The 25,899-nt window shown below is 31.9% G+C and overlaps 3 protein-coding genes across 7 annotated transcripts; 1 reads left to right on the forward strand and 2 right to left on the reverse strand.

Annotated features, from left to right (window-relative positions):
• Nucleotides 1–1,332: 1,332 nt before the first annotated feature.
• On the reverse strand, nt 1,333–9,945 carry LOC116429169 (venom acid phosphatase Acph-1). The gene is made up of 7 exons (XM_031981793.2): nt 9,646–9,945; nt 4,738–4,933; nt 3,867–4,042; nt 3,540–3,786; nt 2,729–2,855; nt 2,066–2,268; nt 1,333–1,703 (listed from the first exon to the last, which is right to left on the reverse strand). The coding sequence occupies exons 2-7, from the start codon at nt 4,927–4,929 to the stop codon at nt 1,524–1,526; spliced, it is 1,125 nt and encodes a 374-aa protein (XP_031837653.1). The 5' UTR covers nt 4,930–4,933; nt 9,646–9,945; the 3' UTR covers nt 1,333–1,523.
• Nucleotides 9,946–13,246: 3,301 nt separating this feature from the next.
• Nucleotides 13,247–21,568, reverse strand: LOC116429186 (popeye domain-containing protein 3). 3 transcript variants are annotated; one of them, XM_031981810.2, is made up of 8 exons: nt 21,251–21,568; nt 19,943–20,226; nt 19,727–19,861; nt 18,735–18,916; nt 17,549–17,788; nt 17,115–17,267; nt 16,286–16,433; nt 13,247–15,662 (listed from the first exon to the last, which is right to left on the reverse strand). In XM_031981810.2, the coding sequence occupies exons 2-8, from the start codon at nt 19,995–19,997 to the stop codon at nt 15,490–15,492; spliced, it is 1,086 nt and encodes a 361-aa protein (XP_031837670.1). In that variant the 5' UTR covers nt 19,998–20,226; nt 21,251–21,568; the 3' UTR covers nt 13,247–15,489. The 3 variants fall into 3 exon arrangements, with proteins under 3 accessions (XP_031837670.1, XP_076221978.1, XP_076221977.1); XM_076365863.1 differs by having other exon boundaries at nt 16,289–16,433; nt 21,161–21,568; XM_076365862.1 differs by having other exon boundaries at nt 21,161–21,568.
• Nucleotides 21,569–23,940: 2,372 nt separating this feature from the next.
• Nucleotides 23,941–25,899, forward strand: LOC116429216 (uncharacterized). Of its 3 annotated transcripts, none has more exons than XM_031981907.2 (4): nt 23,941–24,061; nt 24,712–24,824; nt 25,331–25,601; nt 25,665–25,899. In XM_031981907.2, exons 2-4 carry the CDS (start codon nt 24,813–24,815, stop codon nt 25,745–25,747), a joined length of 366 nt encoding a protein of 121 aa, XP_031837767.1. In that variant the 5' UTR covers nt 23,941–24,061; nt 24,712–24,812; the 3' UTR covers nt 25,748–25,899. The 3 variants fall into 3 exon arrangements, with proteins under 3 accessions (XP_031837767.1, XP_031837768.1, XP_076221632.1); XM_031981908.1 differs by lacking the exon at nt 23,941–24,061 and adding an exon at nt 24,569–24,683 and having other exon boundaries at nt 24,756–24,824; XM_076365517.1 differs by lacking the exon at nt 23,941–24,061 and having other exon boundaries at nt 24,577–24,824.

The raw sequence follows: 25,899 nt of genomic DNA on the forward strand, positions 1-25,899 counted from the left end.
CATTTCATAGAGTATCTTTGACCCCAACTGACCTCATTGAATCTTATGTCAACCCTCGTTGAAATTCTTATGATGTTTTAAAATTCACACGGCGTCTTGAAATTCACATGACGTCCTATGACGTCACGTCCATTCTACTTCCATTTCATAGTAATATATAGTATGTACTTTACTACAAAGAGTTCTTCAATGCGATCTTCTGCACGTTCTTCTATTTTAAATGCTGAAACTGTCTTTCTTCATAAAACAAGTTTTCGTATTTTAAAGCAACCGAATTCGTGTAACCACATAATACGAAAGAACTTTTTTATATGACATGTTATGTATCACATTATATAATAACAAATGTTTAATAAATGTCTTTCATACCTCTAAATATAATAGAAAATTTTTATAAATATTCATATATCGAATACAAATTTAGAAACCGATTGTTCCAATTTCCATATAATTAATGACTCTAATTTCGAAAAGTATATCTCATTTTAAAGTTGTTTGCATATTAATTGCAAAAGGTAAATAATCTTCATCTTCGAAATTTCGAAGTTTCGAATACTACAGTTTGCTTTGAACACCGAGAGTCTTGGGTTTCGCAAGATAAAGCAACCCCCTGTGCTCATGGTGACCATCAATCAATGTTACATCAATTTTATACATAATTGAGAAAATTAATCGTGTGTAAATACATATGGCATCATCGAAACATACATAGGTTATTTGAAAGTTGATTCTTATTGTAAAGTTGGAGTTTTTAAAAACTATACTCGACGTAAATAAATAATTTTCAGATTATTTCACACAGAATTCTATAATAGATATTGTTATTAGCACATATTGTGCGTTAGTATTATTTTAATGGTGACGATGTCACCGTTATCAGTATCCTAATAGTGAATAATATTTTGATGTCACAATGTCATGTTCTCATGGTCTAAAGTTCATTGGACATTGTCACGCAAGCTTTCGGCCACCAAACAATCATGGATCGAGGAAGACGAATATGTATATTCACTATCAGCTCTTATCATTTGATTCCACGAATTCGATCACCACTGGGAATTCCTGATACTTTTGCACGCATCGCTTCTACTGTTATGGGTATTATAACCACATTATACATTTCATGTATATTTGCTGTCGATCTTTCATTTGATTATTGAAATAAATCACAAGTAGCCTATACCTAAAATATTCATTAGTATCTATTTAAGTATTTAAATATTTACTTTCGCTGAAAGTATACATTACTATTTGAAATACTTAAAATATACTTTCTTATTTGTATTGCATGAAGTTTATTAGTCAATTAGTTGTTAAATAAAGGAATTAAACTGAAATATTTAAATGCAGTTTATATTTGCCAGGAACTTAGAACACATAATTTCATTAATACACTTAAAAGAGTACTTATTAATACATCTAACACGTTGTACACTTTTATGTATCACAAATATATGTAAAAGTATTAAAACACTTTTACTATATTGCCATTCACAGACAAGAACAAAATAAATATATTCCTTTCAATAATTACTTTGTTGTTTCACACCTAAAACACTTTTTTCTGCACTTCCACACAACTCCGCTGGATTCTGAGGTAGAACTGGCGCTACGAAATTCTTGAACGTTTCTAGCGGACACATGGCAGTGGAACATCCGGGGATGTTGAGAGCTCGAAGTTTGCCATTATTTCTGTACAATATCTATTAAAAATGAAAAGAAAGGACTAGATTATTCAAAACTCGGCATCATATTGTTATCGTTATTATTAACCCTTAGCACCCCAGGTTGTTTTGTAATCTATCAGCAACTGCAACTAATTTTTATAGTATTCCTAGCGAAAATTATAAATGCTACATTCCTTCAATCTTTTATTTTCCTTGTTAGTACAAAATTCGGATGTGCGGAAAATCGAATAATTTTAGGGTAGTTTCTTTAAGATTCATTAAAATATTTAATATTATAACTGGTGCAATATTGGAGCCTAGTTTAAAGGGTTAATATGAAAGTAGCGATTTACATAATATGATTGTTATTACAAATTTTAATTACGCAACTACATTACCTGTACATAATGTTGATTATCATTCTCGTGCAACTCAAACATCAGGGAGCTACTGTACGACGGTATTTCGTCATCGAAATTCTTCAATGTGACCAGAATACTAGCAATATTTAACTCATGACCGGCATACATAAACGCTTTCCGTTTATCGTTCTGATTTAAATAATCATCGACGTGTTTTAAAAATTCAAGAATCCATATACCTGTGAAAAGATAAATGTAACTTTGTATAGTACGTAAAGAATAACTAAAAACAAAGTTTCGATCGTTTGAACAAATGTTTCTGAAACGTACTTAGATATTCTAGAAACGATAACAATAAATATCAAAGAAATGTTTTTGAATTACTATTCAAGTATATACAAAGTGTCTCATTTTAACCAATCTACATATTTTCGTAGAAAATATTTCACATTAATGTCATACAATTTTAATTATATTATTGTTATCAATATCTTTCTAGTCAAGATGACAATTTTAAAGTTTTGTTTTTCATACAATTGTGTTTACATCATATTATAGCTAATAGTATGAAAAAAAAATATTCCAATGAATCATTGGCATGTGATTTTCTTATGACCGTGAAAAAAATCTAATGTTCGTAATATAAAAACTTAAAAAGTGTCCATTGGAACAAAGTAACTAAGATTCTTGTAAACGTACCGCCTGTTAATTGTTTCAGTTTCGTAGTCCGAGTCCGAATAAGGATATCCTGTACGGCAAGTTCGTCTAATTTTCCATTCGGGAAAACCGATTCCGTCCACTCAGGTAATTCCAAGCCAATATCTCTCTGAAAATATTTAAAGTGCTTACGTAGCTTACCTTATATATACTTACATCGTCTAATTATAAGATATATAGAACTTCATGAATATGCTAATCTCATTCAACCTCGTGATAAGAGAACTTTCAAAATTCTCTCATATCAGAAAATAATTCGTGTACAATTAAAATATCTACAACATTAATTTGATCATTCTTCTGAATTAAAGCTACATGTAAATAAAATAAATTCTTAAAAGGCAAACAAACTTCTTGAGTTCATAACAACAATTCATACTACTTACAAAAATTCCAATATAAAGATCGTTACGCATTTTGATCTATCATTACTTAATTTCGATAATATTGATGTAAAACGTTAAGTATTTTAAAAAACCTGAATTTCACGTAAACAGTAACGCATTTACTAGTTACTTTCGTAAAAGTAATAACTATATCATTAGTAATTATATGATTAACCGGTTAACTGTGAAATTTAGAAAAATCTCTCGTTTTGTGTAATAAAATAAAAAATTGAAGTATGTACTCGTCAAACGCAGAACGAATGCACCTAGAATGTTTTTTTTGAAAAAATAAATAATTCGTCGTAGAAAGAATTAGTATCATTTCAAGCTTCAAGATGACGTGTGTACTCGTGAAACGCAGTTAATTGGTTAATATATTGACAAGAGGTATGAATAATGTTGTGCACCTGTGCATACAATATTTGGCGTAAATTGAACGTGTTACGCTGCGTAATATTAGCCCCCGTGTGTTCCGACAGGTATTTATAAATTTCCGTGTGATCCTGTTCAAATTTGAGTAAACGGCCGTCTGTTGTTTCTACCTCGTCTCTCCATTTCTTGAAGTTTGCACAGAACATACCGTTATAGAGATAATCGGTCGACATCGGCGGCGCCCACACTGGTATAGGTTGCCAGTTTAAATGGTCATTCCATCTGCAAGATTTAGTCGTTTCGTTTGCATTAATTCTTTCGCTTGATATAAAGGGAATAAATCGTTAAAAATTAAGGTTCACATTTGTTCCTTGTATGGCGGATATAGACCAGCTGCCACGAGTTCTCCGGTCATCACGATTCTGTCTATTTCGTCAGCGCGGAACCAAATGATGTCTTTCGAGTAAATCGGCCCTAAGAATTCGTCGTATCTTGCTCTGAAGAACTGTCCGAGTTTGTACGCTGACATTTTACCAACCTGAATTAGCATAGAGTTGCTGTCAATGTAGAGGTATTGGTCAAGTTGTACTTGTATTTGTTTCATAAATCATGAAGAGAATGATTGAGATCAAGATGTTTAAACAACAGATTTCTTTTAATCATACGTTACATTAAATTTAGTTATAGAACGTTTCTTCTACCATTAAAGTAGAATCCTTAATGGAAGTTTATGATCAAATGCCAATTTATTAATGAAATTATTAGAAAAATCTTTATTTTCTCAACTGAACTCCGTAGTGGAGTCAACCTTTCCGTACCTAAATTGTTTGATAATTCTCAAGAAAAGTAAAATACATATAAATATAAATAGTTCTTAAAAACATGTATACATCTGAAAACCATATAGATCTATTATGGATTCCTGTTAATACGATTATATATTGATTGGAAAATGCTGAAGTAATCGAAACAAAATATGTTACTACTAATTTTTATTTTAATTTTGGATTGTTCTCAATAATGAATCCAATCAAGTGCAAGAAATTCAATATTTCTATGTTCTGCTTCAAGTAAATGATAAAATTTGTGTTATATTATCCAAATAGCATAAAAGAAAACTTTTATATTTTTTAATGTGAATATATACATACTAATTGGTAATGACATTTTATTTTATAATTTGATATACCTTTTATAATTATAATACTATTTAACTGTAAATAACATACGTACATTTGATAAACCTCCGTGTCCCTCTGGATAGTACGTTTCGTTAATATATGGGTCCTTGGGATATATTGCTGCTCCTTTCGTAGGCATTCTGTTCCCATGCCTAAACAGCGCTTGCACAAGTTTAAGGTCGGCGCAGCACGGTTGAAGGTAAACCAAGCAACCGATGATTGTTAAAATCCACACAATATTCATGTTTCTAGGTAACAGAAATGTGTATTTGCTAACACTTTGAATGATATGTTATGATATTTGTGATGTTACGCGTGGCTTAAAAATGAGCTAGTTTAACATTAACAATGTTGTATGAAGTGAGGAACAAGAGTATTGGTACAACGTAATAGAAGGCAAACGTGAAAATATTTATACACTAGTCGCTTATAATAACGATGTATAAAAATCGACCGAAAGTTGATAGTCAGTTCAGTTCACTGGAGGAAGTTTATATACACAGAATTTATTATCTAAAGAAATGAAGTAGTAAATCATCTAACTACCGTTTAATTTTTTATCGCAATTGTAGCTATGAATTCCAAAACAACACAAGTCCACTTTTTGGCACTATATGTGCTATTCGCATTGCTGTTTTTAGTGTACTCAGATTCACGTAATGATATTTAAAACAATGCAGAAGTTTCACTGCTTACATGTTTTTTAAGAGCAACGACATTCGGAATAGCACAAGTCCTTAACACGTGCGGCTTTAGAACTCATCAGCATAACACTATGAATGTTGAAATGAACTTCGAAACTTCAAAACTCGTAAGCACAGCAACAAATAAATTAATTACGCAATCATTCCAAATTTAAAGGAAGAGCTAATAATTTTAATATTCACTGAATAGAATCAGTTTATATTAGCGAAATTATGCTAAAATCTGAAAAATGTCAAGATATAAAAAGGTGTTTGTCGTCAATAAACCAGAACCATCCTGCATACTTTGGAAATTTATTATAAAAATAAAAATCAATTCGGGAAACTAAAAATGATAATTTCCAGAGATAAATGTTAGGTAGCAAATGACCATTTGTAATTATAAAATGTAATTTGTCCATTTCAATCCAAATTTTTACTAAATTGCTTAGTAATTTTCTCTTTCTTCAACCATTTCCAAAAAAGCACAAGGCCATGGTTTTTCGAGGATTTTTATACAAAAGCCAATTATCTAATATTATTAAAAATATGTACACATTGAATTTAGTACAATAAATATTCACAACAAAAATAATCAAAATAGATATTAAATTAACAAAGGTATACAAAATTTTTCGAATTATTAGTTACTGGGCTAGTGCTGGTTTGGACTTCATAGCTGTAATTGCCAAAAAAACTGACTATCCTAGTAATTGGCGAACTGTGAATAATTAAAATACTGTTTCAATTAATCAATTTCATATAAGTCAACGGCTTATAGTCGCGTTAAAACATAAAAGGAGTGTATGAACCCCCGAAATGTAAACGTTAAATTGCGGCGTAAGGAACGTAACAATGAACGGTCAAACAATAGGTTCTCGGTATGCAATATTACGAAGAATGTCTGTCCTCTGCTACACAATTGACGAGAATTATCTGCCAGCGGCAGACGTTTTATGACTCATAACACAATACAGGTAACGTAGAATTTGAAAACGGAAAATGACGTAATGGAGTACCTATTTATATTCATTAAAATCACGAAAATTCAAAACGGTAATGGAAAAACCTTTGTCATCCTCTATGCATACATTATTCAAATTCTTAAGTCTGATCATTCGACTGCAATACTTTTTAACCTTATATCGCTAATGTGTCACAATTTATTAACCAGGTAACTGTGGAATTTAGTTTAAAAACTCTTTGTATCCATCAAACGCATAACAAATTTTACAAGAAAAACCAAAACAAAATGAAGAAGAATTACATGTTTATGTGACAAACTAATTAATTCATCGTTGAATTCTCGTCAAACGGAGCTAACTGGTTAACAACCAATGATGGTTCTATAGAATATTAACCAGTTAACTGTGGAATTTAGTAGAAAACCTATCGTTTTGCGCGCAATGAAATAAAAAAATGGAGCGTGTACTCGTCGAACGCAGGATGAATGCACGTAGAGTATATTTTAATGAAAAATCGAAGCGAAACAAAGAATAATTACATGTTTATGTGAAAAAATAAAGAATTCATCGCTGAAAGAATTAGTATCATGTCAAGCTTTACGATGACGTGCATACTCGTCAGACACAGTTAACTGGTTAAACTAACCAATACTTCTTAAGATTTCACGTACACGTTCACGCACATCAATTAGGAAACACAATCTTGTCCACTTAATGCTCGTTTTCTCCGCGCATTTAATGTTTGCGGTTTGTCCCCACCATACTCAGAACTGATACATGAGAAGGAAAGGCCGAGTCATTTGGTCATTCCGATCTCTGATATGTCCATTACCACTGTGTTGTCGAAATAAGGAAAAGTAAGCTGCTTATTACTTTATAATCTCATGAGATTATTTTAATCAAATTTTTTATATTTAATTAATGAGTAAAATCAAACATGATTTCATTTGTTTGAGTTACGAAGTACGATGGTAAACATGATGCAAACGGGAAGCGTCAAAAGGAACATTTCAATAGTGCTGTATGTTACAATGACATAAATGATATTAAATTATTTATACAATGTAATTCATAATAAAAAATAGTTTTTTTATTAAAATAATTCCAGATTCAAGGCACAATAGGAAAAAATAATTTAATATTTATAAAGATTGAAATTTCGTTATTATTCAGTTTTCGTTAAGCTATGGGAAACAAATATGTTTTTATAAAACTTGTATTAGATTTTTCTCGAATATTTTTTTTCTCCTGTACTGATAAACTCTATTTACGCGATTTTTATTCACATAAAACGAATCCAGATACTTTCGCTCAGATGCTTCTTAAAAAAATTGTGAAAGCCTGTTGCCATAAACTTCGCAGAAAGAAGAAAAACTTTAGAATCGAAACATTAAGATATTTTCAAGTAAAACGAAGATGAATTATAAAGTATAATTTCACAACATATGATTTCATTGTTTTATCTGTAATTACATCAGTAAAATATATGATTTATGTAAGTAACCAATGTTCCGCTATACGTGGGAAAATATACACACAATCACCACAGTTTCGCAAAGAATGATTTATACTTTTCCCAATTTCGTCACATCTCTTAATTGCTTGTAGCTGTGTCGGAACAATTAACGGAAACGTCACAACTTTCATTTTCACAACTACTTATTTTCAAGGGTACCCTTCTAATCTCTTTAATGAGAACTGAAACAATGAATTTAGTGAAATGAAACGTGCATTACGCAATGTTTTCTCATAATCATTAAACATTCGTCTGAAACTGGTTAATTCAATCAAAAATTTAATTTTCTCTGTTAGCTTGTAAAACTTCAACAAATTCTTTACGGGATATACGAATTATATAAACTATAAGATCATATTATATAATGTCAAACTGTTAATATTATAGTATACGAATATCTCATACGTTTTATCCAATAAATTTCCTTGACCATATTTATTTTAATAATTAAAGTGTCGAACTGTCATTGATTTGTGATATCGTGCCCAAGTTTCATTATGATAAGAGATAATAGATAGATAAAACGCGATAAAAATGTCATTTATATCAACTTACGCTAATAGTAAATTTATTGTCGCCTATTCGATTCGTGATGTTGCAATTGTAGTGCGCGTGGTTTTTAAATGTGGCTTTAATGAAGTTAAAAATATTTTTGTCTTTTTCGAGTAATTACAATTTCTGTGAATTACGTTACGCAATTGTAAATTTGCATAGATGTTTATGTTTTCAAATGTAAAATATGTAACACTTTTGTCATTACCTCTAGTAATAAATGGAACTGGCACAGTTTAAATGGAAAGTATTCACGGTACACATACTCTTTTTAAAGAAATGAGAATACAATGCGATGTTAATGCAACGTTACATTCGTGTGATCGCTTTCCATTAATCAGCTATTCTCTTGAACTTGTATGCATAAATTGTCAAGTGAATGTCACGTGTCGTCGGCTAGCGCAATTTTCCACATTCATAAAAAGAAGCATAATCTGGCCGTATAATAATATCTTTATTCACGTTTCGCATGTCAATGCTCTAATCTTCGACTGTGTGAAAGATTATTTTTATCATTAGTTTTAAGTTCAATATCGTCACTCCTATACGAATTTTCTAAAATTTTGTTCCATATTTGAATACCAATTATACGAGTAGTCAGTACGATTTATAGATAATTAAACGATGTTTTGATGGAGAACAAAATTTATTAATTAACGTTCATGTATGTTCTTATCTATTATTAATTATCAAAATATTAAATTATAATAATTCAATCATCGAAAACTTTGACTTACTCACTAGAGCTTTAAATTAAGTTGCAGTGATTACATTTTTTCTTAGTATCACAAACATTGCAATATTAGAAAGGATATAGTATTCTATTTCAAATAAATTAATATATTTCTTATTACTAAATGTTGCAAAACGAATTAGAAGTATATAAATAAAATATATCTTTATTTCTATACTAAATTTTCTAATTTTAATTCAACTTTGTTCCTCATTGATTTGAAAAATTTAGAAATTGTCAAAAATAATGAAAACGATTTGGTTACAAGATAAGAGAGTTTTGGAAGAGAAAGTTTCAAGTGGAATAAAATAACAGTAATAATAATAATGAAAATGTTTTTAATAAAAATATATATGAAAAAATCTTAGTTTATTATATTTCATTCACATAGCTTATTAGCGAATTTAATATTGCATTAATTTATTACTGAATTGAAGCAGATTATTTTGAATGAGTTATAACGAACCAGATTATAACAATTATTATAATAAGCCGGCACTTAAAAGCTTACCTCCTTACTACAAAGTTTGTTCACCACTCGTCACGGAAGAGCTCGTATTCGCTCAGGGAATGAATACTGTCTTGTTCTGCTGATCATGTTACGTCGGAATTTATACCTGTGCCCATATAGTGACTTATGAAGTTGATAACATTGTGGCATTATTTCTAGTTTCTTAGAACAGTTCGCCCGAACTAAATCACTTTAAGTGTTTGTATATATTTTCTCTTGATGCAGGAATTATGCAACTGGTCGATCTTCTCATTCACATCCAGTCAGTAATGAATTGTTACGCAGTACACGTGGTCATTTATCGATTTTGTAAGTTGTGTAGAATGTTTCTTTGGTGTTCAGGGTACTTTATTCTTCCGCTGTCTTCAGGCGTTCAGTAAGTAATGCATATGCACATGCTGCGTGATAAGATATGTCGCCTCTTTACTAATATTCGGTAGTTTCTTTGGTAAGAACGTATTTATCAGTCAGTAACATTTTGCACGGTGAAGCTAATCGTTCAAAATGTACTAAAATAAATCGTAAAAGAATTTGAAGCAGGTGTTACGGACAGAACGTTAACAAATACATATCAATGTTCAGTAGGAATGATCATCGATATTAAAGTTAATAACTCAAAATACGATACAGGAGAGGATGGTATAATTTTATATACCGTGGAAAGTATGTCAATGCTATATAAGTAAAACATAGATTAAGCAATGAATAAAATTGATATCAGTACTGCAGCAGTATGTAGAATATTGCAAATTGGTCTGAAGAGAAAAGCCGAAGTAAAAATCGTTCTTAAAAGTTTATCTATCAGGCAGTTATTAATAGGTTTTTCTATGATGATGATGATGATAGTAATGATAATCACATGGTAAAAAACACATTGATAACTTTTATTAAACAATAGTACTCAAATAATAATTAGATTGCGTTAATACGATTTATTAATTCAGATTCAGAGATAACTGTCATTGCTCATGAAAGTTTCATTAAGAAATCGTAAAGTATTGACTAATCATTTTCAGTATACCGTTTAATAACTACTAGATAATGTCTTAACAACACAGCACATGATGTTGGGTTTAAAGTTTGTCAACGTCTATACGGAATTTTCTAGGAAAGATGAGAGAGAGTAATCTGATCATGTGAAAAGAAAATAAATAGTTTTGGTTCCGATGAAAATGAATGGACCTGGGAAAGATAAAATAGAAAATTTGACCAATAACTTCTGCGATACACATAAAAGTTCGACGTGTAGATGTCACAGTGATGACGTTAGGAGTTGCTCTTACTCATCCTATAATTGGAGGATGACGGCAAAAAATTACGTTATCGTTTTCAACGTTTCCTTCATGGGAAATATATAGAAATTCGGATTCAACGAAACGTTATCTTTCAACATTGAACATATAGCAGATATTACTAAATTATGGCTCCAAAATAAAAGATTTAGTGTCTTAGAGCAGTCACTAAACCTGAATCCGTTCGAAAATTTTTAGAACCAATTACAAAAGTCTGCGTATTTAAAAAAAATATTCAAATTTATATTTATTGTGATACTATAAAAATGAGTTGAAATTAATTTGAAACAATGAAAAGAGTGATATTATAATATTAAAAATATTTAGTTTAACTCACACTATTGATCAAGTCTAATAATTATTGTTTTATTATATATATAGTTGTACAAAATATTTTTTTTTCGTATATACTGAGCCTGTCTATTAAAACAATAACTCCCACTGTGTATTAGGAATGTTTTAATGAACTTCTGATCATCGATTTCATTTGAATTTCATAAAAAGCGTAGTAAAGGAAATTACTTGATCAGTTTCACATATCGCAATGCAGGAAAGTCTTTATAAAATTGATTCATAGCAGCGTAATTCCCGCGGAACGTAATTATTTTCTCAGAAATAAATCTCAATGTAACCAATCACTGAAACAATAACTATTTGAAATCAACCATTCATAGTTATCGTAGTAATATTACTTCCGCAATAATATTCACAAATCCAACACTCTCAAATTGTACACAATTACTGTTTTAAAAATTCAGATATCACGGGCATATAAAATTATAGAATAAATTATTTAACACTGTTCTAAGGATTGTTTATTTAGCGCTCTTCTTTAGAATAATTCATGCAGCACTGCGTAATATTGCGTTCCAAACCACCATTTCATTTTCGGTAAATAATGCTCACTCGAATTTACAAATAAAGTAAGATAGAATAATTCGTTCACGCTCTTTTTACACGATATTTTCTAATCTTTGGTTGGTATACTACTATTAGAATAATTTATGTAGCATGTTTTTAGAATAACTTGTTTTGCACTTTAATCGCGGTATGCACACAAAAACGTTAATGAATGCAACAGGATATTAGATAAGAGAATTATTAAAGGAACACTATTGCGACCAGTTTTTAATACTCCCGAATATTAGACTGTTTACAATTTTTTAATATTTTGCCGTTTAAATAAGACATATTTGCGAACGTTGTTACACACAGCAGATTTCTAAATTCAAGTTTTTCGGACACTTGGCAGAGAGATATTATATGATCGCGTGAACCGAAAGATTTATCGTTCACGAACGTACTGAGTTTAACACCTACGTTAACATCTCGACTCTTAAGCCTCTCGTGCCACGAAGATACATTAACACGATAACTACCGCGACAATCATCTGTGTTTGACACAATTCTCCATCCGAACATAGAAATTAATATTCATTCTGACGCATTGGGTGAACAAAATTTGGTTTTCATCTTTGAGATGCAAGAAGGCTGAAGTCTATATGATAAATTTTCACTTTTCACTTTCAGTTGCGTTAAATAAATTACGTAGTAATGTTTAAAAATTCGATGGATATTTTTCCAGATGAACTGATCGAAAAATTCTGTAATATTATAAAATGATACAGATATAAATATTTAAGTGGGCTGCGTGAGATTAATATATTAATAATTGTGTACCTGTATTAGAATTGTTCTAAAGTGTTCGATTAATTGTAAATTACTATTTTCGAATTAAAACGAAGGGAATTGCAAAACAAGTATCAAGATGGTTCCCTCTAACGTGTAATTTAAAAATAATGATCAATTCATAACGGAAATCTGGAACATTAATGTAAGTGGAAGATAATGACATGCATGTCACGTATGAGTCATTTGAAACCAGTGACACGTTCATGAATAAGGTAAACGGTATTACCTTTTAGCTTATAGTAATCTGTAGAAGATTAAATATTTGTCAATCGATAATCTGTTGTTAATAATTATAATATTAATTTTTACTTAACATTAGAACTACCAGTCAAAATTACTGGTTTCGATTTTTTTGTTTAGCAATAATTAAATAAATAGTTTCATTTGAATACTATAATGAATGTCTGAAGAAACTGAAAATAATCTACAATTTTTATAGGAATTGCATATTAATCGTATTAAATGCTCGGTAGTTCCAGTGTTAATATTCGGTTATACGAACGAGCACTAAAGTCCTAATTATCATTCGTGAAAGTTGTAAACATATAAATTACACAGAAGATTTCAAATAAAACTTCGTTCTTTCAAATGTATTGTTTATTAACAAGTAGTCAGTTCTTAAAATTTGTACAAAACATGTATTTAAACGCTACGAACTGTCCTGAACCGATTCGATCGAACTTTCATATTGCCATCGATGCTGCTGCATAAATTCATCAAAGCATTTCGCAACGAACCCTGATGTTTCTGAAGGTATCCCGAAGAATTATAAAATACAATTGTAAATCTTACAGCCACGCTATACTAGAATACTATGAAGTCTGTTCACTATGCGAACAAAAGCGATAACAATTCAAACACTTCAAAATACGTACGCGGTAAAGCCCTTTTACAAAAATACTACAGATCAATGTAAAGTATAATACAATACGAATGGAGAATGTGGAAGATCGTTCTACAATAAATATATAAATTCTTATAAAATGTAACAATATAGCTAAACATGTAAGCGTAGGATTAACAGTTTCACTTTCATTCGACTGTAAATAATTCACTGCACTGTGCTGTTAAGCTTAGTACGCACTTGCGAATTATTAATAAAACAACGAAGGAACATTTATTTTTCAACGAATGACAACAATAGTATTGCTGTTCTTAAATAGAAATATCAAACTGTAATCGTTATTAGATTCCAATATTTACCTACGACACACGTAATTCCATTTAATAAAAAAATCATTCTAATTGAATATTACAATACAATTTCGATTGATTTTGAAAAATAATTTATATTCAAGTACGTACTAAACTTTGGGATAAAATACGTATTTCTACTATATTTAGCATATTCTTTACATGGAGTATCATATTTCTATTCAATCATTAATAGTATCTTAAATATCTTTTACGGTAAAAATTCCTCATCATTAGAAAATGCTTTTATTGGCTGACATTCGTTCAGCTTCAAATAAGATATGTATGATATAGACCTAACAACATATGTATTGCAGAAGTATTGGACATATCCAATAAATTTAAATGCAAGCTTGGTAAATTTAATTGCAATACGTTAAAGTGAACTTTAAATAATTTATTAATTGAATTTAATTATTCACGGTTTACACGCGCCTATGTTTATTTTATAATTTTTCCGTTACAATATACGTTGAGTAATTTAATTCTAAAAGCAATTTTTACCGGATGTAGTAAAAAATAGAAAACTTTATGTACAGGGTGAAGTCGACCTGAGAAATTCTCGTTCTCTACTGTATCCATCTTCAAATTAAATATACTTTATTTGTTCTTAAATCTCAGTAGCCACATCATTTCCTTTAATGTTGATGGGTCTTCTATGCTACAAAAGCCTACCCTGCTGGTTAAATTGTTTAAAAATATCGAGTATAGTTCAATATCGTTACTCTTATTTGAAAACAGCCTTAACCTTGAAATGAATACAGTATAATTCTTATTAATTTTACAGTAATATTTTATTACAAGGTGTTTCAGAAAAATAGGATATTCAACCGATTAAGACAGTTCACAAAGTTTGTATAAGGTTCAATGGATCTACAGGTCAGAATAATAAAAGTAATAATAAAGTGATAAAGCAATAGAGTGTAAAAGATTTTGATGATCACATTTCTACTAATGCTATTCAGTAGCAAGAGATATTTGTACGTGTTTACGGATTTTCAAAATGTGATGGTCGAAAATACTTCAATAACAAGGGAATAGTAAAAATACTATTTTTCAATTGTCAACAATTCAATGGTTAATAAACAATATTATGAGCTTCGTTATTTTGGATTTTTATCTACCAAACAGAAAACTTTTAGTTCTTCCAAATAATTACTGCATTAAATTAACTGATTCCATAACCTTAGAATTAACAAATTTTAATAAAGAACACCTTTATATCTTACTAATATTTCCCTAAATACTGTTCAATCTGAAGCACCCTGTTTATTGGCGTAACAAAGCGTGCAAACAACAACTGCAACCTCCCTCGCTTTGTCCACATGTAAACATTGCCCACTGTTTCTCTTACATTAAACAAAACGATGCTTTCAAAATCCTATAATCGTCACACGCGTCAATATCATTATAAACAACAGAAGTTATTCCTTTCGTCGAAGTAAATCACTATTTGTTGCCTCGATTCTTCGAACTTGCGAAAATGCAGTCGTCGATTTCTTCCGATACGTTAATTTACGGAACACATTGTTTGTAATTTAATTTCGAGTGTCTTCTTTTTCTGTAGTAGCTATAGTTCTCGTCATTGTGCGTGAACACGGTCTTAACGTCGGCACTAGTCACTGTCCCCTTCGTAGAAGGTGTCCGGCGTTAAGGAGGCCTCCTGCTAGTCTTCATCCACGATTTCACAGCTGTGATACTTGCTCGAGGAGTCGAGCCAGCTTTCTACGCCGCTGGAGGCCAGATCATCGCAAGAAGGCATTTCCGGTAAGGGTTCCATATTCGGTGCTCCTTTCTTTGAAAGATTGTTTGCTGGACGATCTTTCATTGTGGTGGATCCTGAAACAGATTAGATGTCTGTAGCCTTTTGAAATATAACGAATAATTCCAATGTTACCGATCGGTCTTATCAACACTGTCAAAGAAATTCAATGTATCAATGAGACTAACCGAACAAAATCTTTTCTACTATACTAATTTACTATAGTAATACTTAACAGTTTGATGTTCAACTAAAAAAGATTATCCCGCCAGGTATACGTTCCATTCGGTAAGTCGGTAACGAAAATATCAAAGAATGGTTGATTACAATTATAATTAAAGACGGAAATTATATTTATATACAAAGAATAGATTTTAACTTTGTTTAAAACGTCACTGTATGTTAAAAAGACATTCAAAATGTGTTCCTAGAATTAAAAGAGAATGAAAATTATTATACAAGATGATAATAACAAAGAAATACAGTGTCGTTAAAGAAAATATGATTAATTTTAGGTCTTGCAAGAAACTCACTCTACCTATATAACAATCATTAAAGTTGATAGAAACTTAATTTTTAAAATAACTATTACAGATGCAGACCCTTCCATTCCACTAAAAATAACGAAACGATGTTCGAATTTATTATACTGTCGAATAAGAGCGAATAAATTGTACTAATTATAATGTGATATACGCACTACCATTTTCAGCGGATAACGAGGCCTCTTTCCTACGAATCAAAGCCTGTCTGGATGCTCTTGGACTTCTGTATTCGCCACTCATGCTCAATCCTGCGCTAATAGTAGGAAGTCTGATATCCAAGTGTGAACCCTTATCTGTAACAATCTAATCACACATTAAAATAAAGATGCAGCAATGAGAATTTGATTCCTCAGTAAACGAAATTCAAAAGATTAAGGGGGTATTCTAATTATACGTATAAAAATTGTACTAGAACACGAAGCCATCACTTCACACATGCACGTAAGAAAAGCAGTTAAACGAAATACGTATTCCATGAACTTCATGTATACGTCTTGTTCACTTCATTATCAAGTACCTCAGACTGGCAACGCTAATAAGTGTTTCTAACAGGAGAACAAACTGAAACGAGGAAACTCGTTCGATAAATCATGTGAAATCAACAAGGTCAAGAAACACTTAGACAATACAGGGTAGTGCTTATAAGCATAGATCAAGGATAGTCGTCATTATATTAAAAAAAATTAACAATTAACACGTTGAACGTGATTTCGTAGAACAAAATACAGAAAATGGAAGAAATATAATATTAAATCATTTGACTGAATTGGATTATTATTGCACATTCATCAGACTGAATGTCACCACAATGGGTAGCATCATTTATAATACATAAACAACAAAATAAAAGCAACTTTCCAAACATTTCTTTAAAGAATTATTTAGATGTTGTGTTACAAAGACACAAGTAAAACGAGAATCCGTTTTGAGAATTGTCAGTTTAGTAACGAAAGGGTTAACAAGAATAAAATTTATAATTGTTACCTTGTTATTCATAGCGTATAATTTAGTGGCTATGTCCCTAGCAACCAGTGTCGTTAAAACAGTTGCGAGATATGCTTCCTTAACGAGTAGATATTCTAACGCGGATCTTTGCCAATATAAATACCTGCATGAGCTTGCAGCAACAATTGATACCTGAAACACATATACTTTATAATCAATACACATTTTTGCACAAATTTTAATAATATGTTTTATATGTGGGATTAAACAAATATATGTTATATTAATACATTGTGTACCGGCTAATTTTAAATATCTTACAGTTAATTAATATATATTAAACAGATAATCCGTTCTAAAGTTTAATTCTTTTAAGTACTGTAATAATTGTCACAGTTCTATTAGATAGATATTTCTTATTTCTGGCAATGTGTTCATTAAAATCGTAAAATATTGGTAATTATGGTACTTACTTTAAATTTATCGTCGACAGACGCTCTAGAGCTTTCAAATTCTGGGGAATCTAGGAACTCGCAAGGCAGTATGGGGTGTAGAAAATTCGAGTCACTGAGTACATTTACTTTGCCACTTAACAGCAATCCCAATCTGTCGGTTCGAGTTAAGTTTTGCATGGCATACGCCTCGCCAGCGTGAAGTGACATTATTGATGCGAATTCCGGAGATACAAGTCTCTTAAACTGCAGTCGGGAGACCTACGTTACAACAGAAAAATGGATCAAAATTAATTCTTCGAAGGAGGAAATAAAATTATTATTTTTATAATCGTGATACAATTTCATTGCATGTGACAGTAATAAATAATCAAATTAATTTGTCATTTTCTTAAAATAAATTTACCCTTTATTACTAAAAATATGGTACAACTTTTAATCTTTGACATATTGACCATTGATTCTGGTCCATCTTTAAGACAAATATGGGAAACTGCAAAATGACAATGAAATATTCAAATTTAAAATAGATTTGCAATCAATTGGATGGAAAATTCATTTTTAAATTAACATACGAAAAATTCGGATAATTTTCGTAATACACTTTTATGTTTGATAGTTCATTTAGAAAATAATTCTAATAATAATTTCTATTAGATCGGAATTGGTTAATATGTCTCGGTTAAGTCTGACATGTCTGGCCATGTCCGACCATTTCTACTTTGAATTCTCGATAACGTATAATTTTTGAGAAACTTTAATAAGTGATTGAAGGAATTTAATTGACCACCTTTTGACCATTCTTAAGAAAGGGGTTACGGTAGAAAATATCAGCCTGCTATAATGATAACAATGTACATTTATATTGTCGTTTTTAAAAAAACTAAAATGGATATCTCAAATAAAAACAAACAATAAGTAAATTGAAATAAATAAGTTAGGTTATGTATATATTTCCTAAAATAATCTCTTACGTAAAGATTTATTTCCTAAAAAATTGATTTCGAACTCTTTCCTTTTAGGCGTAGCTTCTGGTAAATAAAAACGAAAAGTATTTGATTGATCCATTAACTACAGCTTATTTAACATTTATTCAATACTCAATATTGTTCTTCTCCAAGCGTAAATTAAATGTTAAAATAGAAGACACCTTTTTCATTATATTCAAACACCATAAAGTGTTTAACAAAAGACTCTGAAGACTCACCTTAAAGGGGTAGAAAAGTGTATGATATGCTTCCTCCAATTCCGGATCGAATCGAACGGGCCTCATTTGATAAACGATGTAAACCAGTTGTCCAATGTTCAACACTAAGAAACTGAAGTTCCAGGAGAATATATCCGGCGCGCATATGACATGCCATGCCCAACCAGAAAGCAACATGAACCCTTGGAAGAAAACAATCCGTTACTGTTACAGCCAGAAAATTGAGAATTATTGTTCTTTGTTTTATTCAATCATATAGTATCGTTAGCTCATTATATGCTAAAGATTGCGATTACGGTCTCGAGTGGATGAAACACAGAAAGAGAAAATTGCAATCACAGTTACGTGACTTGACACTGATGTGATAGTTACTTTCACCCGTTATATGTATTAAGACATCGAACAGGACGCTTAAATACGAAATGATACTAGACAAAACTTTGGAATAATTACACGAAAAGATCCTTAAAACAAGGAACGATAAAATCAAAGAAACATAAAATTTTAATAAAGCTTATACTGCTACAAGAAATAATAATTCCAGGAAAAATAAAATGAGTAATAGAATAGGATTCTATATTCTAATAAAACATACCATAAGGGAAAATTGCTAGTAAATAGTAGCAAGAAAATACATAACAAAATTCATAAGAAATCATTTAAAAAACTACGCAATATGGAAAACTGAAAAACTATAGTAGAAGAAAAATGGCAAGAATTAACTGTTAAAAGCAAAAATGAAGCGTCTTCGTTATTCGAATTAATTTTTTCTTATCATGTGCACTCAACGTATAGATTTTTATTTTTACTACAAATAAATCACTAATTAATCGAAATTCCATCACTCTACTTATTGAAATATTCTCTTGTAAATCAATATTAATTTTGTTGCGTAGAAACATTTACTTCGACAAAATTATTCGTAAAAACTTCAACAATTCGTGCATTCTTATTGAAAACGTTAAGAGAGATAGCAAGTCGTAGCAGCTCACCAATTATCAGGACGGAGTGCATAAACAGTATTCCCTTTCTTGAGGACGGAGCTGAGTAGGACAGCGCGAAGCAAAAGTTTGCCAACTGGAACAGTATGTGTTGAGGTTGCTGCCACAGGCACAAGGCCGTATTACCTGTAACGAGGGAATTCATCGAAATTAGCCATGCACGGAACACAGGAGTCGCGGAAAAGAGAACTGTGAGCTGAAATTTACCTAATGCCGTGATATTGTACGAAGGAAGGGGGTCATGTCCAAGACCAGGGCTCATGTTGCCTGTTGGTGACCGGAGTTAAAGGGAGGAAAAGAACGATGCTTCGAGCATTACTTAGTGTCCATTCTTACTGGTTTGTTTTGGTCAAATTTGCCAGTTTTCGTCCGTCTTTAATAGGGGTGCGGTGTACGTTTCACTTCGGGGCGCTTGCGCCGTCTTTCAGGATCGATCGTTCCTCGGGTCGGTCATACAGAGCTTCGCGATGCATGATGATTTTAGGCAGCATCTACGCAAGGCAAAAGAGAATTCTATCGGTAACAATTATACAGTAAATGCAGCTGACGCGTTGTTATCGAGGACTTATTATTATCGTCCTAAGATATTCAAGTAATGCGTAAGGTAACTTAAGGCTAAGGTAATGCATGATTTGCTAAAATATTATTCAATCACTTAAAATAATATTTGAATATTAATCTGGATTGTTATATTTAACTTTCAGTGTATCGACACTGAGTCTTCTAAACTACCCAGCGTTGTCGAGAATAAGTAATGCATGAGGACAATAATTCCTCTCTTCAAATAGCTAACTACTCTGAAAGTACATTGGAGACATCAATATGAATTTATGCATTACTTATATCAAGACACTTAACGACCCATGCTATCTGACAGGAATAATCGAGATAGTAGTCTGTAATAGTTTTAAACATAGCCGAAATACTGACAATATAAACAAAATATACCATGTGATTTATAAACAACAAAAATGTACATAACTATATTCCAGACATTTTTTAATACTTAACTATATACACTTAAAGACATAACTATATACATATAAAAGACTTACTTATTTAAAGCATTATTACTCATTTTGAGAAAAATGTTAAACTGTTCACTTTCCTCGTCAACATCCTCTAGAAACAAAGACTTAAACTTATCAATACAATGACAATAAAATTATCTATACTGAAATTATTATTATATAACCTATAATAAAGTTATCTAAAATAAAATCTATAATAAAATATATAATAAAGTTATCTAAAATAAAATCTATAATAAAATATATAACAAAATTATCTAAAATAAAATCTAAAATAAAATCTATAATAAAGTCAATAAGTAAACTGCTTGCTGCAGCAAGCTTGTCATAATAAAATTTATTTACTATACTACATCCTAATACATCTACTACGCTTATTACTATGTCGATTTACCTTACTCTCAATAAGGGTCGGGAGTTTTCGGGGAAGTCTCTGGAACGCAACGTTAGCATCGACTCTAAAGCGAGGCATAATTTCTGGTACCTGAGGAGGATGCAGGACTTCCTCCGTTCTTGCTGTCCTAGAGCCGGAAGTAGCTTCTGAAAAGCGTTCCTTTATTCTCTTCCTCAAGCATTGCTTATAATGTCTCGCAGTTCGTCTTATGGTTCGATCAGAACCACAGACATCCAACCACTTTCGTGACACTTGAGCAGCACAGAGCAGAGACTTGGGATCCAACTTCCGCAGAATTAACTGTGATACCTCTGGTGGCAGTTCAGAAATGAAGTCCACTTTCACTGGTTGCAGCAGTCCCATCGCGCGGAGGAAAGATCTGAAGTACTCCATGTTGTTCGTGCAGAAAGAAACAGTCGAATGAGGCACTGTTGAAAAATTTGAAGTATATATACGCCTGTTCACGCTTGAATGATCGTTCATCGTTCCGGATCAGTGATTCGGCCAATCACGTTCGAGCATGGAAATACTGCCATACAAGTAATTTATTATAATCAATTTTATAATATTATACTGACGTACGGGGAAAATATATGAATGTAAATCTTTTTACGTGAATAGATATTCGAAGTAGTAGATCGAACTATTATCAACACTTTATATTAAATGAAAGTGAGCAGTTGAGTTATGTAGATAATTATAATTAGGGAAACTGGATGTAAACATCTGATGTAGTTACACAGTTGTCTTGCCTTTAAATACTCTATTTAAGTGCATCTATTCCATTAATCTTTAGCACTCCAGATGGCTTTGTAATCTATCAGCAACTGCAACTAATTTTTATAGTATCCCTAGCGAAAATGAAAAATGCTATATAACATTTCTTTGGTCTTTTATTTTTCTTCTTAGTGCAAGATTTGGATGTGTGAAAAATCTAATAATTGTAAGGTAGTTTCTTTAAGTTTCTTTAAAATATCTAATATTATTCTTGGTGCAATATTGGAGCCTACAGAGTTCAAAGGGTTAACACATTGCGTACCAAATTTTCAGAAAACTGAATTGTGCGGATGGCAATTTTCATTGAGGTCAACTTATGTCACTATACGTAGAAAAACTCAGATATCATATTGTTATGTAATATATTTTAAATATATAACCAATTCATCTTAAATTTTATATTTTTTCAATGCTGTGGTAATTAGCGAAGTTGCATAGCTAAGTTTTATATAAAAATGAGATTTCTCGTTACCATGTGTTAATACATTGTGTAACGGATAATTTTAAATATCTTATAGTTACTTAATATATTTTAAACAGATAATCAGTAAAAAAGTTTGATTCTTTTAAGTGCTGTAATAATTATCACAGTTCTATTAGATAGATACTTATATACAAACGAGATTTGTTATTGCTGGTAATGTGTTAACTTTTGTCGGGGAACGTATGCATAACTCGCGACGATGTAAATTTAATGTAAGTTGCCAGCAGCCGTAGTGACGGCCCGGCCATGCTGCTTCGTCTCACGGACGCGCTCACGTATATCCGCCATCAGCCCGTGTTCCAGTCGTCCGTGAAACTATGGTGTCCATAGAGAAGTTCTGCGGACCGGATTGTCACGGTGCGATCACAGCGGTCGGGTGGTTCGATCGATCCGTCGAGTTACGAATGTTCTGGAAGTGTGGCAACGATTCGAGGTTCTTTCCCGCCTCGCTCAACGAAACCGACCATGTCGCGGCCATCTTCGGCGGACATAACGAATCGTAGTTAGGCGTAATTTAGCGCGACTTCCGTTTCGCAGATTGTACAATAAAAAGAGAAACAAAACGAACGGTGTAGCAATCTTGTTGTCCGTTGAATACTTCACCCTTCCGACTGTCCAGCGGAACTTTCCCTGTTTGAGGTGATTCTATAATCTAAGCCTGACGTAATAAGATGATGTTAATTTGTTGAAAGCTTGTGAGCTGTTGTTAAATTAGAATTTAATATACAGCCATTCATTTCTTTTAACTACGAGACTTGAAAGTTTACAGAATTTGAGTCACTTACGATTTTGATCAACTCGAACATGATGTGAAAGGAATGTCAATAATAGTTTGTTTAATCAATATTCCATCAAATTAGGAATGAGAATCTGTACCTAATGAATAAACACCACGAAAAACGTAAATTTCAACCCTCTGCATACATCGTGTATGGTGCTGTATATTTTATACAATGGTGTATGGTTATTGAACACACGGGTGTAACAACTCCCTCAAGTATGGAATATGATTAAAGTATTATCATAGTGGTTACTATGTCAATTATAATTTAGTCAAAAGGAACTGTTTAACACATTGCACGCCGGGCCCGCGACAATACGAGATTTTCAGTCTATCGTTTAGTTGCTAGTCCCACATTAATGCAACATTCTAGATATGTAGAACACAAATCCAAAGTAAAATTACAAAATAGAATTCCTTATTCTATTTCGTAAGTTACAAATTTCAGTTTGATTGATGTCTAAAAATATATCAATATAATCAGCGACACTCGCGTTTCTAGTAGTTGAAATTTAGCCGGCATACGATGTGTTAACATCGTATCTGGTTTTTATGATGGATTTTATTAAAATGAAGAATTGCTGTTGACAACGCGTATTCAATTTATGAAATTGACAATCGATTACATTCTGGTAGACTACCACAGGAAAGCAACTGGTGGCGCCATCCTACGGCGATGTGTATTACTGTATGAAGTAATCAAGCGAATCTTCACAAACCCAACTGATTCTTGCCGTTACAGCCGTAAATCGTCGTGCAGTGAACGGCAAGAAAAATCTGTGGAGATTTCAATGCTCGGTGAGAGAAGTGTTCCAGCCTATTTCCAAACGTCGCCCAACTGATTAACGCTAATTCGCTGGTATGTTATCGTCATAGGAACGGCTAAAAATATATATTTCTGCAGAAGTAGAATATTAATTAATGGGTATAACATTGTTAACACGTTGAATGCTATTGGGGTCACCGGTGATCCTCAAGCAAATCGAATTACTATAATTCACTCAATTATGATTATTCGCAAACGTTTCTATATTATAAATAATGCTTCCATTGCGGTGACATTCAATTTGATGAACGTGCAATGATAATCCAATTCAGTCAAATGATTTAATATTGTATTTTTTCCATTTTTTGTATTTTGCTCTATAAAATCGTGCGACGTTCAACGTGTTAATTGTTAATTTTATTTAAATATGAAAAGCGTTGGGTGTTAGAATTACTTCATCATTCATCTTCCACCATTTTTTCATCTTCTATTAGGAAACCTGATTATGTCATGTCAATAACAGACGGGTAATAGCAGGGAATTAATTGTGGACAAGTCGAGGCGAGCTTTCCAACCGATTCCTGTTTATTTCAAGGAATTGTCGTTGCGTTACGCGGTCACAACTCCGATTATTGCATAAGGCCGAGTCGACGGAACGAAACCCTCGCCGATTTGGAAATTACCAATTTTCTACTGTCTATGGCCATTCATGAGCGTAAACATCCTATTAAATTTTTGCGTAGGCTTTCGACACGCATCGTAATGCGTATAAAACGTATGCATGCAGGTGAATCCCGTTCAGTAAACGCCGAGAAAGATAGCCTGTGCACTCTGAGCCTTGATTATGAAATTTTACGTAAGTACCTTCATAATTTTTACACAACTTGCAATTCCTTTATTAAAAAACGTACCGCACCAGTAATTTAAATAAAATTTCTAGGCATTTGATCCACAGTTTAATTTTTTATTAAACTTACTCCTACAATTGTATTTTTAAGAATTCTCCTTCTTGAATGACTGATTAGACATAACTTTAAATAGTGATTCACGAAGTTTGAATATTCATGCTTTAAATTACTCTGGCTTAAATTAGTTTGGCATGTATATATTAATATATTAATGAGTTTTACATATTTACACATATGTGTGCATCAGTGAATAACACCAGCAAAAGGGAAGCTTTCAAATTAAGTCGTCGACTATAGATAATTAGAATTTTTTCTCTTTTCTATTGAATTCAGAAACAAACCATCTTCGCTTATAATTTTCGTGTATAAAAATGGTATTGATCTATTTGACACTAACCAGAAAGATAAATTAAAATGCATTCTCTTAATAAGTCCTATTCGTTTCATATTCCAGGTCTGTCTTATACTCGCCGTCGCCTGCAGTGCGGCGAGAGTACCAAGAATATCCGAACCACCATACTTCCAAAATTATCAAGGTGTTTTCCCGGGCAGCAATGCCGGTGGCTTCCACGATGTTCAAGGCAGTGGAGCCGCTGCTCCATTTCTGGGAGATTTCAGGAGTCACGAAGGGAATTTAGGTTCGGGGCATAATTCGGGAAATGGATTCTTCCCCAATCAGGGCTTTATCGGCAGCAGACCAGACTTAGCGAATCATTTAGCACCAGGTACCTTTCGTTAAAAATATAAATTAGCTCACTGAAGTTACTATTAGAGTTTTCGATTTCCAGTTCCTTTCGGAGACGTCGGTGGGAACCAGGGGAATTTCAAGGCTCCTCATTATGGACGTTTCAATCGTGATTATGATTATTAAACATAGAAATTCTATCAACATCAGCATTACTATATAGACAAGGAAACGGTTCAGTCGTCTTAATTGTAATTAAAACCTCTTTTCAATGTTGCTGAGCCACTATATTAATTTTACGATTATAAAAAATAAATCACTGACGTAAGTATTAAAGT

The sequence above is a fragment of the Nomia melanderi genome, chromosome 3 (assembly GCF_051020985.1).
Source record: "Nomia melanderi isolate GNS246 chromosome 3, iyNomMela1, whole genome shotgun sequence".
Classification (NCBI taxonomy): domain Eukaryota; kingdom Metazoa; phylum Arthropoda; class Insecta; order Hymenoptera; family Halictidae; genus Nomia; species Nomia melanderi.